At 43.3% G+C, this 14,014-nt stretch overlaps 1 protein-coding gene across 1 annotated transcript; it reads right to left on the bottom strand.

The window, feature by feature from the left end:
- Nucleotides 1–445: 445 nt before the first annotated feature.
- Nucleotides 446–13,395, bottom strand: LOC133442157 (zinc finger protein 239-like). The gene is made up of 2 exons (XM_061720112.1): nucleotides 13,329–13,395; nucleotides 446–1,189 (listed from the first exon to the last, which is right to left on the bottom strand). Exons 1-2 carry the CDS (start codon nucleotides 13,386–13,388, stop codon nucleotides 485–487), a joined length of 765 nt encoding a protein of 254 aa, XP_061576096.1. The 5' UTR covers nucleotides 13,389–13,395; the 3' UTR covers nucleotides 446–484.
- Nucleotides 13,396–14,014: the final 619 nt, after the last annotated feature.

Raw genomic sequence — 14,014 nt, 5'->3', positions numbered from 1 at the left:
CAACATACGGTGGTAGGACGCCACTTGGTCACCGTTAAGAGCTCCCACAGATCCACGTTCTTTCCTGGTGGGTCCATGCTGGCTGGGTTCATACTTTTGGCCAGATTGTACTGTCACGGCTCAAAAGACAGAGAACCCAAATGAACAACATCAAACAGAGTATCAGAGTCCAAGAGGCTTTAATCAGGTCAGAGGTAGGCAGGAGTCAAAAACCGGGAAGACAGGCAGATCAGGCAGACAAATCCAAAGGGGCAGGCAAAAATCCAAAAACCGCGAATCAGGCAAAGTCACAGGCAGGCAGGCAGAAACAGACAGAATCAGGAATGCTGGAAAACTACGCATGAACGCTAGCTTCCCAGGAGGTGTCCAGGGGGCATCATATGTTAGTCTTTCAAGTTTTAGGTATGACGTTGTCTGATTATTTTGCTTTTTTTGCTGTGCTGAGGTGTTTTTTGCAATTCCACACTTCATACTGATCAAATCTTTAGAGTTGATCACTCGTGTGAGTACTTTGGTGCTTCTTTAGATGACTTTGTTGGGTAAAAGATGCTCCACACTGATCACACCTAAACGGTTTATCTCCAGTGTGAATACGTTGGTGAGTCCTTAGATGACTTTGTTGGGTAAAAGATGCTCCACACTGATCACATCTGAATGGTTTTTCTCCAGTGTGAATGCGTTGGTGAATCTTTAGCGTTCCTGACTCAGTAAAAGCTGCTCCACACTGATCACATCTGAACGGTTTATCTCCAGTGTGAATACGTTGGTGAGTCCTTAGATGAATTTGTTGGGTAAAAGATGCTCCACACTGATCACACCTAAACGGTTTATCTCCAGTGTGAATACGTTGGTGAGTCCTTAGATGACTTTGTTGGGTAAAAGCTGCTCCACACTGATCACAAGTGAACGGTTTATCTCCAGTGTGAACACGTTGGTGAATCTTTAGACAATCTTGTCTGGTAAAAGCTGCTCCACACTGATCACAAGTGAACGGTTTATCTCCAGTGTGAATACGTTGGTGAATCTTCAGATGACTTTGTTGGGTAAAAGCTGCTCCACACTGATCACACCTGAACGGTTTATCTCCAGTGTGAATCATCTTATGTTTTCTCAGACGTGATGAAGTGGTGAAGACTTTCTTGCAGTGATCACAACGATAACTTGTGGGTCTCTCTTTGCCTTTATGTTTCTGTAAGGACAGAGAAGAAGAATTAAATCATCTTGTTGGCCGACTCACAAAAGCTTTTCAGTTTCTATAAAGTGCTGTCTGTCTCAGTGCTGTTATTGACAGCCAGAAACCTTCTGATGAAACATCTCAGTACGTCAAATCAAAAGTGTAAATGGTTAAAGCTACTAACACGAAAACCATCAAAATAGTTCATTAATAGGAATGGGTATTGATAAGATCTTCCAACCATTTTTCATTCTGCTTAACGATTCGGTTTTTATCAATTCCCTTATCAATTCTCATTTGGGAAAAAAGAGTAAAGAAAGAAAAAATTCCTACAGATACAATAGGGCCTTCACACTGTAAGTGCTCGGGCCCTAAAAATGTCATACATTCTGGATTCATCGAGCTTCTCTCAGATCCCGGGGGAGGCGGGGGACATCGAGTCTGAGTGGACCAAGTTCGGGCGGTCCTGGAGGCAAAAACCCGGGTCTGGGAGGAGTTCGGTGAGAGCATGGAGAAAGACTTTCGGTCGGCCTCGAGGAAATTCTGGAGGACCGTTCGGCGCCTCAAAAGGGGGAAGCAGTAAGACCGCAAGCTGGATGTGATTCTTGAACAGAATCGCAGGTTAGCGGCGGTCTTTGAGCTCTCTGGCAAGATGGATCTTGGAGAAGTTGGAAGCTCGGCTTGGAGTCGCCATTGAGGAACCAGAGACTTAAGGCAGAAGGAAAAGGCACATTAATTTACTGGAGTCTGCCTGTTTCTTTTCAATATAATTGTTGATTCTATAATCTGGCCTTGACAGGGCAGCTTGGCACGCCGCTCCAGTCACAATCTCCCTGGTGGAATGAAAACAAGGGACTCTGCCCCCACTAGCCCTCCCCTCTCCCAGGAACATCTGTGGACCTGGATCAGAACTGTACCGGGTCTGTGGACCTGTTTCAGAACTGTACCGGGTCTGTGGACCTGGATCAGAACTGTACCGGGTCTGTGGACCTGGATCAGAACTGTACCGGGTCTGTGGACCTGGATCAGAACTGTACCAGGTCTGTGGACCTGGATCAGAACTGTACCAGGCCGTCTGATAACATCAAGGACATTGGCTGAGAGCAGCTCTGGGGCGAAGTTTCACAGACTTACCGCTCACACACACTTGATGATAACCACACCTCCCTCCAAAGTCAACGCCTTCCTCGGCTCCCCCTCTTATCAGTCCTGGTCAATTCAGCACACCTGATTCTAGTTAAACTACTACAAACTCATTAGCTTGTCTGATTAACATCTAAAACATGCTGGATAGGGGCTCTCAAGGACCAGGATTCGGCACCCCTGATATATATCAACTTTTAACCTTTTATAGGACGTGATTAGTTCATGAGTTTTAGGATGCGCCACCATCTGTCATGCCGCACTCCTGAAGCAACCTCTCTCGGAAGAGCCACTGCCTTTAATAGGCACAATGTGGGGGAGTTCTTCGATAACCTCACTTCAGTGATGGACGGGTAACATTGTGATTGATAGACAAGGCCTACCACATAAACGGACTAAATCTGCAACCTCAAACTGCTTTAAGCTTCTTTGATTAACAGCACTAATTTTGAATGTTATTTCAGGTACAGTTTCCCTCCACACATGATCTATAACATGGATGAAACTGCTGTTACAACAGTGCAGACACCGAAGCAACAGAAATGGGGAAGAAGCCAGTGGGTTCTGTAACATCTGCTGAAAGAGCGGAGCTTGTCACTGTGGCCTGTGCAGTAAATGTCACTGGAAATGAAGCCCCACCCATGTTCATCTTTCCCCGTGTCCGTTTCAAGGACCACTTCATCAGGGGATCACCAGCAGGATCCATAGGTCAGGCAACAAAATCTGGATGGATGAATGAAGAAGCCTTTGTCATCTTTCTGGAGCACTTCATACGTCACACAAACTGCTCTATTGATCACCCAGTTCTGCTGATTCTTGATAATCATGAATCTCACATTTCACTGAAGGCTGTGAAAATTGTGTGTAGAAACCTTGGTGTTGTTTTCGATCAGTATTTGTCGTTTAAACCATATGTCAATCAGGTTTGTAAAATAGCATTTTTCCATCTCCGTAATATTGCAAAGATTAGGAAAATCCTCTTGCAGAGTGATGCAGAAAAACTAGTTCATGGGTTTGTATCTTCTAGACTAGATTACTGTAATGTGTTGTTAGCAGGATGTCCAAGTAATTTGCTGAATAGGCTCCAGCTGATCCAAAATGCAGCAGTACGAGTGCTGACAGGAATCAGCAGGAGGGACCACGTCTCTCCAGTGTGAGCGTCGCTCCATTGGTTACCCGTAAAATTCAGAATCCAATTTAAAATTGTATTACTTGCGTATAAATCAAGCTTAGCTCCGCATTATTTGCAAGACCTGATAGTGCCTTATGTTCCTGGCAGAGCTCTCCGCTCCCAGGGTGCAGGTTTACTCGTAGTTCCTAGAGTATCTAAATGTAGATTTGGAGGGCGGGCGTTCTGCTATCAGGCACCATTACTTTGGAACCAACTTCCAATCTGGGTTAAGGAGGCTGACACCACCTCCACCTTTAAAACTAAACTTAAAACCTTTCTGTTTAGTAAAGCCTATAGTTAGTGTTTAGTAAACCTCTAGCTGGTGTTGGTAAATCTCTAGGTAGTGTAAACTCTAGTGTGTTAGAGGCGCTCCTGTAGTTTCTTGTGCTGCCCCCCCCCCCACTTTCTCTTCTCTTTTTTCTTGGTCCAGCATCCTCTGCCGGTGGCGAAGAGCATCTCTGAATGCAAAACACCGGATCCTGCAGTGTGGGAGTGAGGGGGGCAGGGTAACGGCCCCTTTTGGGCGGGGGAGAAGGTTCGTCCCTCAAGACTCCTCTCCCTGGCCCTGCCCCTTTTCAACCTTTCCCCGACCCTGCACCCCAACCTGGGACTTGATGATTGGGCCGGAGCTTCGGGAGCTGCGTGCTGGCCTGCGGTCCCCACCCCTGGTCATCCCGTTGCTGCTTCCAACTGCCTGCTGTGCTGTTGCCGTTCCTGACCCACCAGTCTGGCCCTCGGCAGGAGGGTCCCCCCTTATGAGCCTGGTCCAGGTTTCTTCCTCCTAAAAGGGGAGTTTTTCTTGCCACTGTTTGGCTTAAGGTTTTTCTCCCACTAGGGGAGTTTTTACCTGCTATTGTTTATGTAATAACTGCTCGGGGGTCATGTTCTGGGTATGGGTCTCTGGAAAGCGTCTAGAGACAACTTTTATTGTATTAGACGCTATATAAATAAAATTGAATTGAATTGAAAACTGCAAAGGAAAATGGTGTTGTCATGCTCACTCTGCCACCTCACACCTCCCATCGCTTGCAACCCATAGACAAAACAGTTTATGGACCACTGAAGACCTACGACAATAGAGCCATGGATGGTTGGATGCGTACAAACCCTGGTAAAACCGCAACAATGTATGACAATCCAGGACTTGTGAAGGAAGCATTCATGTCAGCAATGACACCGAGGAACATCATCTCAGGATTTAAAACAACAGGCATATTCCCTTTTAACAGGGATACCTTTCCAGATGAAGATTATGCCCCATCCATGGTCACAGACAGGCCAAATCCCGAGGAGCCAGCAAAAAGAGCTGACCTGCCTGTAAAATCAACTCATGCCATGAGTCCTGATTGCTCAGCAGTTCCAGACCTAGAGATGCACCTGCTACTTTATCTGAACCATTGAACCGAATCATCAGTCCTGAACACTCGTCCACAAGTGATGCTACTGGTTCTCCTGCCCATTTGGGGTATGTGTCCCCAGAAGACATACTTCCCTTCCCTAAAGGCACACCAACTAAACCTAGAATAAAAAGGAAGAAAGTGAAAACAAAAATCTTGACCGACACTCCAGAAACCCTGGAGCTGGAGAAGGCACACAATGACAGAGCAAATAAAAAGACTGAAAAGCAGAAGAAAAAGACTCTGAAAGGGTCGAAACAAATCAGAACCAAGAAAAAAACTGTTGTCTACAGTCGCTCAGATGATGATAGTGACAAGAATCTGTCTGCTGGTGACTTCGTCATTGTGAACTTTGCAGGTAAAAAAAAATCCTATAATTACATTGGAATGGTGGAGAACGTTGAGGGCACTGACATCAGTGCAAAGTTTCTGAGGCGAAGTTGTGATGGTTCTGTGAATGAAAAGTCCAACTTCACATTCAAAGAGAATGATGAAGGACTCATCCCTAGAGGTGATGTGCTCATGAAATATGGAGCTAGAACAGTCTCATAATTGACAAATGCACAGGATAAGTTTTACAAATGCACAGACTGATTTGCAAATACACACACCGTTTCACAAATGCACAGAACAATTCACACGTGCGTAGGACAAGACATGTATTTTTGATGCATACACAAATATATTAATATATTAATAATATTGTCTGTGAGCTGTGCTGCATTTGTGTGTGACTTTTGAGACTCCCCTGACGTGACTCGATCCACAAATAGGTTTTTTTTAACACAGGAGGATCTGCAACCAATCAGATGTCTTACTTTGTTCCAGCCAATCATAAGAGCGCACCCCACGTGGGGGACGATTTACTCTAAACCAATCAGATTAAAGGGACGGATACACCTGCTGTTTCAACTGCGTTAGTGCCATTCGCTTAGAAAAGTGATTAATATTTCGAGTTGGTGGAGTAAAGATAAATAAACAGCAACAGGAGATAAAAGATAAATAAACAGGATGGAGAGGAAATCACTGTTCTAATTGTCTTGTGATCTCGGTAAAGAAAACGCGATCTGATATGGTTTGTCGTCCGCCGCCCGACGCTCCTGCCGCTCCCGCCAGTCCCGCCGCCTCTCGACGCCCGTTTTTCATTGACAATGAATGGCAGCCAGACGCCTACGACGCCCTTGACGCTTTCAGTGTGAACGCAGGGTTAGTCCTGCCGATGCAGCAACTGAAGATGAGAAACAGCAGAGATATTTATGTATTTGAACTACAGGTGTCTTTCAGGAGAACGAGTCTGTTGACGGGGTGAATATTGCTGCAGGTCGAGTTCTGGCTCTGGCCGCGAGTGGCGCTGGTCCCGGTCAGACACCAGCTGACCACAGTGACCAGACGTGGAGGTCAGAAACAAGCAGCTGTTATCCTCACATTTATGATGTGACATTGTCACCACACAGAGACAAATATGTGTCAAAACAGCGATGGCAGATCAACACATTCCCGGTGCAGAGTCATGCTCATGGGAAGATGCAGCCGTGATGATGCCGTTCGGGGTTTAGTCCACCGATCATCAAACATCTGAGCTGGATGCAAAGGTTCTTCGGTTATCAGTCGACTGATACCGACTTTACTCCAGATATTTTGGTAAATTAATCTCCTGACATGCGCATGCTGCTCCACCTGGCGCTGCAGCTCGTCCCCGCCAGGCAGCGCAGCAGCTCTCTGCTGATCTGTCTTGTTCTGAATCAGCGGGACAATCCCATGTAACACGTAGTCAAACCAAACGGAGCAAATACATAAATATCTCCGCTGTTTCTCATCATCAGTTGCTGCATCGGCAGGACTAAGAGCTCTCCAGTCCCGACGGCTCTGGTTGAACAGCCCGACAAACCATCTCTGATCGCGCTGTTTTCTTTGATCACAAGAAAAGCAGAGCAGTGATCTCCTCTCCATCCTGTTTATTTATCTTTTATCTCCTGTTGCTCTTTATTTATCTTTACTCCACCAACTCGAAATATTAATCACTTTTCTAAGCGAACGGCGCTAACGCAGTTCAAACAGCAGGTGTATCCGCCCCTTTAATCTGATTGGTTGCAGATCCTTCCGTGTTAAAAAAAACCTATTTGTGGATCGAGTCACGTCAGGAGAGTCTCAAAACTCACACACAAATCCAGCGCAACTCACAGACAAAAAAACATTTGTAAATCAGGTTATATTTGTGTGTGCATCAAAAATACATTTGTATATCTTGTCCTACGCACGTGTGAATTGTTCTGTGCATTTGTGAAACGGTGTGTGTATTTGCAAATCGGTCTGTGCATTTGTAAAACTTGTCCTGTGCATTTGTCAATTATGAGACTGTTCTAGCTCCATAATGAAACTCCCAAAACCGCAAAAGCTTGGGGGAACAGCCAGAAGGGAGAAGACGTTCGTATTCCCGTGCAGCATTGACAAGTGGGATGTTGAGTAGTAGCCTTGAAGCTCATTTTTTTCTTCATTGTTAACAATAAACATTTAAGGAGTGATTTGGTGTTGAATTTGTCTTGCTTTGATATGGCATTGAATGAGGTGAAAATGTTAAGTTTTACTTCAACATAATCAGTGGCACAATCTACCCCTCTGTGGCTTAACTTATCCTCTCCCTAGGCTCAACTTACCCCTCACCGTGGGAAAGTTGAGCCAAGAGACCACTTTTTTTTGAAAAGTCATATTTTGAAAACAGTTAATTTTAGATCAAAGGTGATTATTCCCATGGATGCACCACATCACATTACTGTCATGCCCTCACTTTAAAGATGCCTTAAGTAAAAACTGCCTCAATTCACCCCGCTCTCCCCTATATGGAGAAAATAATGATTATTAACGGTTTGGGTTCATATGAAATCCCTATCAAAGAGTGGAGCTCCGATGAGGATTTACTGCCGCAGTTCTGCACAACCGTCGTCTTCGGCTACCTTGTTTAGGAGTGTTTGGCAGCTGCTTTGGTAAATGTTTGACTCGCCATGTGTTTCAATAAATTAGTATAATAGTACAACATACAATACATGTTTTGTATTACTCTTATTTCTCTTTTCTTTTGTATTTTTGACTGCTATATTATGCTGAAGAAGCTCCGAGGCGTGAGCAATATTTTTGTTTTCCTCGTGAGATTATTTTTTTTCCTCTGCAGCTACAAATAGAGTTAATATCTTTTCCTCAACAAACTAGTTTTATCAGCAGATTGGGGTTAATCACCGCAGAGAGCTGGCCAGCAACTGCGTTTAGCTGGAGAAGTGGGGAATAAAACCCGTGTTTTGATCCGACCCCGGTCTGTGTGAGTGTTTGTGGTTTACTGTGTGGTGGAAGGTTATGTTTGGTCGTTACAGCCGCGATACAACCGAGCCGACGACTCTTTGTTATCTCAGATACTCGGCCTCCGTGGTTCTGCCTCCGAGCAGGAAAGTGGTGAAAAGTTAAACCATTATTGATCTTTTCCCCACGTCTGTTATGTGGAGCTGCTGCAGCTACAACAGCAACGGTTACCATGGTTACCATGGTTACAGAATAACCACAACACAGTAACGGGTTACCATGGTTACAGAATAACCCACAACACAGCAACGGTTACCATGGTTACAGAATAACCCACAACACAGCAACGGGTTACCATGGTTACAGAATAACCCACAACACAGCAACGGTTACCATGGTTACAGAATAACCACAACACAGTAACGGGTTACCATGGTTACAGAATAACCCACAACACAGCAACGGGTTACCATGGTTACTAGGGGTGGGTTAAAAATATCGATATATCAATATTTTATCGATATGCATGTGTAGGAACGATTATCGATACATAAATCCAAGTATCGATTTAAAAAAAAAATATATATATATATATTTTTTTTAATCCGGATTTTTTCCCCCATTGTATCCCCCAGTGCTCCTACCTAAGTCAGTCCTGGGCATTGCTCCCTCTACCAACCCCGGGAGGCCCTACACTGAGCTCAGGTCTCCTCCTTACTTGAGGAGTGAGCAGGCCGCTTCTTTTCACCAGGCAGGGTGGGGTTTCTCTGGCCGGACGTGGCGCGTGGAAGGATCATGTTATTCCCTTATTGCAACCAGAATATTGATATCGAATCGTATCGGAGAACGCATCGTCTTGGGACCTCGAGTATCGGAATCGTATCGGGGTCAGTGATGATACCCAGCTCTAATGGTTACAGAATAACCACAACACAGCAACGGGTTACCATGGTTACCATGGTTACAGAATAACCACAACACAGTAACGGGTTACCATGGTTACCATGGTTACAGAATAACCACAACACAGTAACGGGTTACCATGGTTACCATGGTTACAGAATAACCCACACTGAGCTCTGCTCCCCACCCGCCCAGCTTTGGTCTCCACTACGAATGGGGAAGGAGGGGGAAGTGACGTATGCCGTAAAGCAGTCAAAGCCGTAAAAATGTGTAGTTTTTTAGTGTGGCAGGGTTCCTACCATGCTCCTCAAAGTTACATAGTAACTAAAGTAACTAACATAGTAACTGTATGTAAAGTTACATAGTAACTAAAGTAACTGTAACATAGTAACTATGTAAAGTTACAGACCCCTCAGACCAGGACAGAGGTTCATTAAACTGCTGGAAGTTGATGTTCCATCACAATGATGATGATGAAATATTAGATTCAGCTGGAAACGTTACATAATAGTTCTGATTTAACTTTAGATTATGTTTTAACTTTAGATTGTGTGTTTTAACTTTAGATTGTGTGTTTTAACTTTAGATTATGTGTTTTAACTTTAGATTGTGTGTTTTAACTTTAGATTGTGTGTTTTAACTTTAGATTGTGTGTTTTAACTTTAGATTATGTGTTTTAACTTTAGATTATGTGTTTTAACTTTAGATTGTGTGTGTTTTGCTATTTAGTCATGCTGTCTTTGTATGTTTGTATAGATATACATATTATATTTATATCATAGTTATATTATATTTATGATAGAGCTTACATTACGTATTAAACTTTTGTAAAAATGATATACATTTATTTATTTATACAAATGAGTGTAGAGTATAAAGCGTAAATACAGCCATATCATTTATGTTTAGTTGTGGAAAGGAGGTGGGATTAAATAAATTTATTCATGGGTTTCAGTCACGTGACATTTTTTGTTGTCAGCGCCATCTTGAGGACCGACCGAGGACCTTTCCGTCGCGCAGCCAATATGACGTCTCACCTAATAACTCACTTAACTCCCGAAGAACAGCAACGGTATCTACAGAAAACTGACACTTTAGGTTTCGATCCGTATCTAATATCTAATCAATTACTGACTCCACTCCAGTCTGCCAAAAACCTGCCAGATTTGTCGTTTGCGGACATATATATCTACCTGGTCCACAATCCTTCTCCATACACCGTACCAAAGTACCAAAGCTTACTGCTACTTCACATCAGGATGGGTTAAAGATGCCAAACTTCATCATGTGGAGGCCAAAAAAATGTTGGTGGTAACAGGAAAGGTAAGTGACAGTCTGTTGATGAATAGCATTGAATTGCCTGCACAGGATACGTTTATGTAATGAAAAGTAAGAAGGCAGTTCACTTTTTCAGTAACGTTACTACTCTAGAAAGTAAAAGCATATCATCATGTCACCATAAAACTTTATTAAAACATAAAATATAAAATATGATTTATTATATTATTAATGCAAATGTTCATCTTGCGCTCCCGATCTCCTGCGCGGTGCGTCCCGTGACGTCTCCATCACCAAGCGGTTTCCCAAATCCAACTCAGCCTGGATCATTTCTCGTGTCCTCTGCTTTTTCCCCACATCTCAGTAATGATCTGACATGCTGGCTGCATTTAACACCACGAACACGCCGCTCATTCCACGCTGTTCGCTGTTTGATTGCGTCACCACACGCAGTTATTAATTGTTTTTTTTTCACCCACTTACAGGGCCTTTTCTCTCCCTCCCGTCCGATGTTCCAGGACCTATATAATAATAGGATATTATTTATTTCTGCCACTTTATTGTGGTTTTTGTGGTGAAATGAGGAGGAATCTTAGATAACTTCTCATTTCAACTAACTGGATCAGCCGTTCCTCATCATGACTGTTTCCTACAGCGCTTTCAACCGGCTTTCAACACGAGTGAAAGGAAGAAAATAAAAGAACATTTAAACATCACAATATCCCACGGCCCACTTAAAGCACTGATAAAAGGTCAATCCCGTTTTTTTAGACTTATTATTGTCGCATCCCACGGCACAACAGATAGACGGCATGCTAGGGCTGGGCGATTAAACGATCTCGATTTGTGATCGCGATCAAATTAAGCTCGATCACGGTGATCAGCTGTGGGTCTACTTTCTCGATCACGTGCAAAACATGCACGACAACCAATCACTACCCGCTTTCCTGGCACCGCGCTGTCTGCATTAATTGATCATGCGCATGACATGCCGCGGCAAGTTGCATGACCATAGGCAGTAAACTAGTCACATCTGCCTCCCCTGCACCTGTGGGAGCAAGCGTGACCAGAGAGAATAAAACTACAAGACAACGAACCGCAGGCTAGCGTTAGCTTAGCTTCGAGCCGACCGGGACTCACGGTTAGCGGTTATTTATTTATTTATTTCGCCGGACAACTTCTTCCGAGCGTACAAGAGGAGGGTGTGATGGATTCACAAAATGCCCTTCGTGATGGATGTATTGTGTATTCGAACCGCACTCATTAAAGTTGTGATTCGCTCTGCTTGTACCACAAATTACTCTGATCACCGCCGGCTTCAGAAACTCTGCGGCCCCGACATGGGTGGGTGTGTGCGTGTGTGCGTGCGTGCGTGTGTGTGTGCGTGTGTGTGTGCGCGCTCAGCGGAGTGAATGTGTCGGAGCGCGGAGGCAACAAGCAGAGCTCACCAGATGACGCCGTAGGCTCTGCGTTGGTGTAACGCGGGACCATAAATCAGCCTTAAGTCCCTTTAGGCTAATACTGTGAGAAATAACCTCTCATAATAGCGGTACTACAGTTAATAAATGTAATAAAACTGCCGTTTCTGCTGGCTACTGAGTCCTGTAAGTGGCGAGTGAGTTTTAACTCCTTAATTACCAACCAGCGTCAGAGTCACACACAGTAAACAAAGTGTGATGTTAGAGAGCCACCTGTTGGTCAATTTAAGCAACAGCATCGCCAGCTGCTTGACAGTGGCTCAAATCATATTAGTTTACTGTTTTTGTTTTTAATAATGTCATTGCAATTTTATCTATGCAATTGTGGAAAAAAATGGCAAAATAAATGAAAAACTGTGAACAACCGCATTCCGTAGGCTATTCAGTACTCAGTATTCAGCCAAGTCTTTAAATTTTATTCCGCTTCAGTTTCGGCCTTAAATTTTCATTTTGGTGCATCCCTAGTTTTTTCGGTGGAACCACTGGTAGCATTCTGGATTCTTGTTAAAACATGCTATTTGCTTTATTTGTTAATAAAAAAAAAAACTAATCTCTGGTTTCTTTCTATTTTATTCCAGAAGGGAGGGGGGATCTTGTGATTTAAAAAAATCGTGATTAAAAATCGAGATCGTTCAATATGGGAAAAAAAATCGTGATCACTTTTTTTGCCATATCGCCCAGCCCTACGGCATGCTGAAAGTCGGTCCTAAAGATGGCGCTGCGAGTACTGTGTGACGTCACATGATATCCATCCTCCCACTCCTTTTCCAACATGTAACTGAAATATTCTTCTAAAAAGGATTTTATTTTAAAAACACTGGACTTAAAACATACCTGGATAAATGAATCTCCACAGACATGTAACTGAAATATGTTTTTTGATGTGTTTTTTTTTCTTTATGTGGTGGAATGCCCACCTGTATTTGTTTCTCTTATCTTTTTTCTTGTTTTTTTATATATACATGTTCGAAATAAATAAAAACGAACGAACAAAGATTGTATGTTTTAACTTTAGATTGTGTGTTTTAACTTTAGATTGTGTGTTTTAACTTTAGATTATGTGTTTTAACTTTAGATTGTGTGTTTTAACTTTAGATTGTGTGTTTTAACTTTAGATTGTGTGTTTTAACTTTAGATTGTGTGTTTTAACTTTAGATTGTGTGTTTTAACTTTAGATTATGTGTTTTAACTTTAGATTGTGTGTTTTAACTTTAGATTGTGTGTTTTAACTTTAGATTATGCGTTTCAACATCACAATAAAACACTAAAGGCTGAATTATGGTTCTGCGTTAAATCGACGGCGTAGCGACGCACACCATAGGTTGTGCGTCGCCGCGTACCCTACGCCGTAGGCTCCGCGTTGGTGTGACGCGGAACCATAAATCAGCCTTAACTGCTGGTCCGTGTTTCCTCCACATTCACACATTCAGACGGAAACACGTTTAAAACACGTTTGTGACCTGCAGAACCTGCAGAACCTGGACCTGAACACTGACCTGCAGACCAGAGGAAGATCCCGCTCTGGTCCTGATGCTGGACTCCTGGTCCCGGTCCATCTCCGAGTCCTAGTCCTGGTTCTGATCCTGCAGATCTTCAATCTAAAAGTTCGTCTGCAAAACCTCCACTGTGAGGACGGAACCGGAACCACGTGACCTCTTTTTTAAAAAAAATAAAAACTTTATTATCCAAACTTGCTGAACAAACAGCAACCAGGTTTAAATAGATGGAACAGAAATACAATGATGGAGTAAATGATACAAATATCTCTGAATCAAATGTAAAGTGATTCCATGTGATGAAACTATGAAGTGATTCCTCTGTTTCCGGTCTGGGCTCCGCCGGCAGCTGCAGGAGAGCCGGCACAGCGACATCAAGTGGAGGAAAGAGACATTACACCAACAACTACAAACTCTTCCTTTTTATTTACCTTTAAGACAGAAGAGAATCAAAGCAGAACAAACATTTCTCCAGCAACGCTTTCACTCACATGAACTTAATGTAAATACCGAGGCTTAAGCAGAACTAAAGAACCCAGAGCGGTGATTCGGGGAAATGTCGCCATCTGCTGGACGAATAAATGAACTGCAACACCAAACGGAGGAGGAAGGAGGAAAACTCATTCTAGAATTCTTTAGAAAACCAGAATGTGGTTTATACTTTAATATGGTTGATATTAAATGTG

The sequence above is a fragment of the Cololabis saira genome, chromosome 4 (assembly GCF_033807715.1).
Source record: "Cololabis saira isolate AMF1-May2022 chromosome 4, fColSai1.1, whole genome shotgun sequence".
Lineage (NCBI taxonomy): Eukaryota > Metazoa > Chordata > Actinopteri > Beloniformes > Belonidae > Cololabis > Cololabis saira.
Note: the sequence above shows the minus strand (reverse complement) of the source record. Positions and strands in the feature narration are given on the sequence as shown.